The 1,925-nt window shown below is 46.1% G+C and overlaps 1 protein-coding gene across 1 annotated transcript; it reads right to left on the minus strand.

Moving 5' to 3' along the window:
- Positions 1-222: 222 nt before the first annotated feature.
- Positions 223-1,919, minus strand: LOC125511408 (60S ribosomal protein L21-2-like). Its single transcript, XM_048676770.1, has 2 exons — positions 1,694-1,919; positions 223-630 (listed from the first exon to the last, which is right to left on the minus strand). The coding sequence occupies exons 1-2, from the start codon at positions 1,775-1,777 to the stop codon at positions 373-375; spliced, it is 342 nt and encodes a 113-aa protein (XP_048532727.1). The 5' UTR covers positions 1,778-1,919; the 3' UTR covers positions 223-372.
- Between the last annotated feature and the right edge of the window lie 6 nt (positions 1,920-1,925).

The following is a 1,925-nucleotide window of genomic DNA, read 5'->3' on the forward strand; positions in this document are numbered from 1 at the left end:
GTTCCAGCCATTTTATCAGCTTATGAGCTGTAGCTTTCATTTAATTAGAGCAAAGCTATCATTTCACATAGATCTTGACATGCATCTCGAAGCTGCTTGCTTACACAGGAATTACGTGGGAAATCCATTGCCCGTGAAATCTGCAGCTTCTCAGAAGGAACTCGTAGGACAGACAATTGCCCAATCAACCAAAAGCAAATATATCCAGCAGCATGTCGAGAATGAAATCAACCACAGGAAATCTTTAATGTTAACCACAGAGAAGTTCACACTCCGCGGAGCAAAAAGAGAACTACTCAGTACCAAAACATTGGGAACAAGCATAGATACTAAGAACTGGCTCAAGCTTCTGCTCAGGAAACAACAAGCGCTCTAGTAACCACCCTTGAGATCGTTGACGACGTCGTACGGGATGGGGGTGACCGTCTCGATGGTGGTGCCCTCCACCATGAACCCAGGCTTGGGGCCTGCTGGCTGCCTCTTGGTGCTGATGACCTCACCACGCGCCTTGGCCTCCGCCTTCAGCTTGTCGTTGTTGAGCTTCCTCTGGAGGAACTCCTCGTTGCACCTGGATGGCTGCACGTGCTCCACACGCACATGGATCCTCTTCTTGATGATCCTGTTGCCAACCTGATGACAGAGAACACATGTTACAATCTGTGTACAGAGCACAGACATATATGAAACCACTGATACATAGTACAGGGCAACATTTACATGTAAAAGGCATGACAAGCAAACACTAATTTAGATGTATAACACAAAGTAGTTTACAGACAAGGAAATGCAGAAATAATATTGGGACCAACATCAAGTGATGTAAAATGTGGCTTACTGTGGTCTACCAATCCAAATGGAGAAAACAAACAACTACTACCAACGAGAATCATTAGAGAGCTAACATTTACCGTGTACAAAATCTTATCAGCATACAAAGATGAGCCATGAAATGCATCCAAACTACTACATATTAGACAAAACAAGCCATGAAATGCATCCAAACTAGGACACATTAGATGAAACGGGCTAGGATATGCAACCCATATGCAACATTACATGAAACAAGCCAAGGTATCCACTAAATAAGAAAACAGATGTTTATATGTGTATCATCCAATTAGGCTGTCATAACTGCTACAGGTAAAGCATGCAGTCAGAGGAAGCCAGAATGAAATTTTAATGTATGCCCATCACACGAATCGTGCGCCACAAAAACCTCTCCCGTGGAATACCACGCCTTCCCATAGCTTAAGGGGGAAGCGCTCGGCCTAGGGCATGTGTAATCAAACAGTTCAATCTAATCCATTCTCAAGATGCAGCATAACATAACAGGACATCAAATCATTGCAGGACATTACAGAAATGTGTAGCTATGCAAGCAAATTGACAAACAGGAAAAGTAAGCAAGACAATTTATAAGAGTAACAACATATGAACATGATCTGAAGAGTTCATCACAGGCACACATAGCAATCTATCATAACAAATCAAGCACAGAAAAGCATTCTAGTATACTAAACTGAATTCGCATCAAACGAACCAAGAGATTTGGTGACCTTCAGAATCTCCGGCCACAGACCAGATTTACGTGTCCCGTCGGTCAAGATCGCAGTATCGCCCTAGGAGCACAGATCTAACAAACCCAACGACCACAGATGAAGAACAGAGAAGGTATGGGGCTGGGGAATTATACCTGCTTGTTGATCTCGACGCCGATGGCGCGCTTGGTGACGTTCCAGACGCGACCGGTGCGGCCGTGGTAGAACTTGTGCGGCATACCCTTGTGGACGGCGCCGTTCACCTTGACGTCGACATGCTCGCCGACCTTGTAGGTGCGCAGGTAGGTGGTGAGCGGGATGTACCCCTTCTTGCGGAAGGGCCGCGCGAACAGGTCGCGCGTCCGCGACCGCCGCCCGTGCCCCGCC

The sequence above is a fragment of the Triticum urartu genome, chromosome 5 (assembly GCF_003073215.2).
Source record: "Triticum urartu cultivar G1812 chromosome 5, Tu2.1, whole genome shotgun sequence".
Lineage (NCBI taxonomy): Eukaryota > Viridiplantae > Streptophyta > Magnoliopsida > Poales > Poaceae > Triticum > Triticum urartu.

Coding starts and splice junctions, on each gene's coding strand:
- LOC125511408 (XM_048676770.1), bottom strand. CDS start 1,777: ATGCCGCACAAGTTCTACCACGGCCGCACCGGTCGCGTCTGGAACGTC. Junction 631..1,693: donor GCGTCGAGATCAACAAGCAG/GTATAATTCCCC, acceptor CTCTGTCATCAG/GTTGGCAACAGGATCATCAA.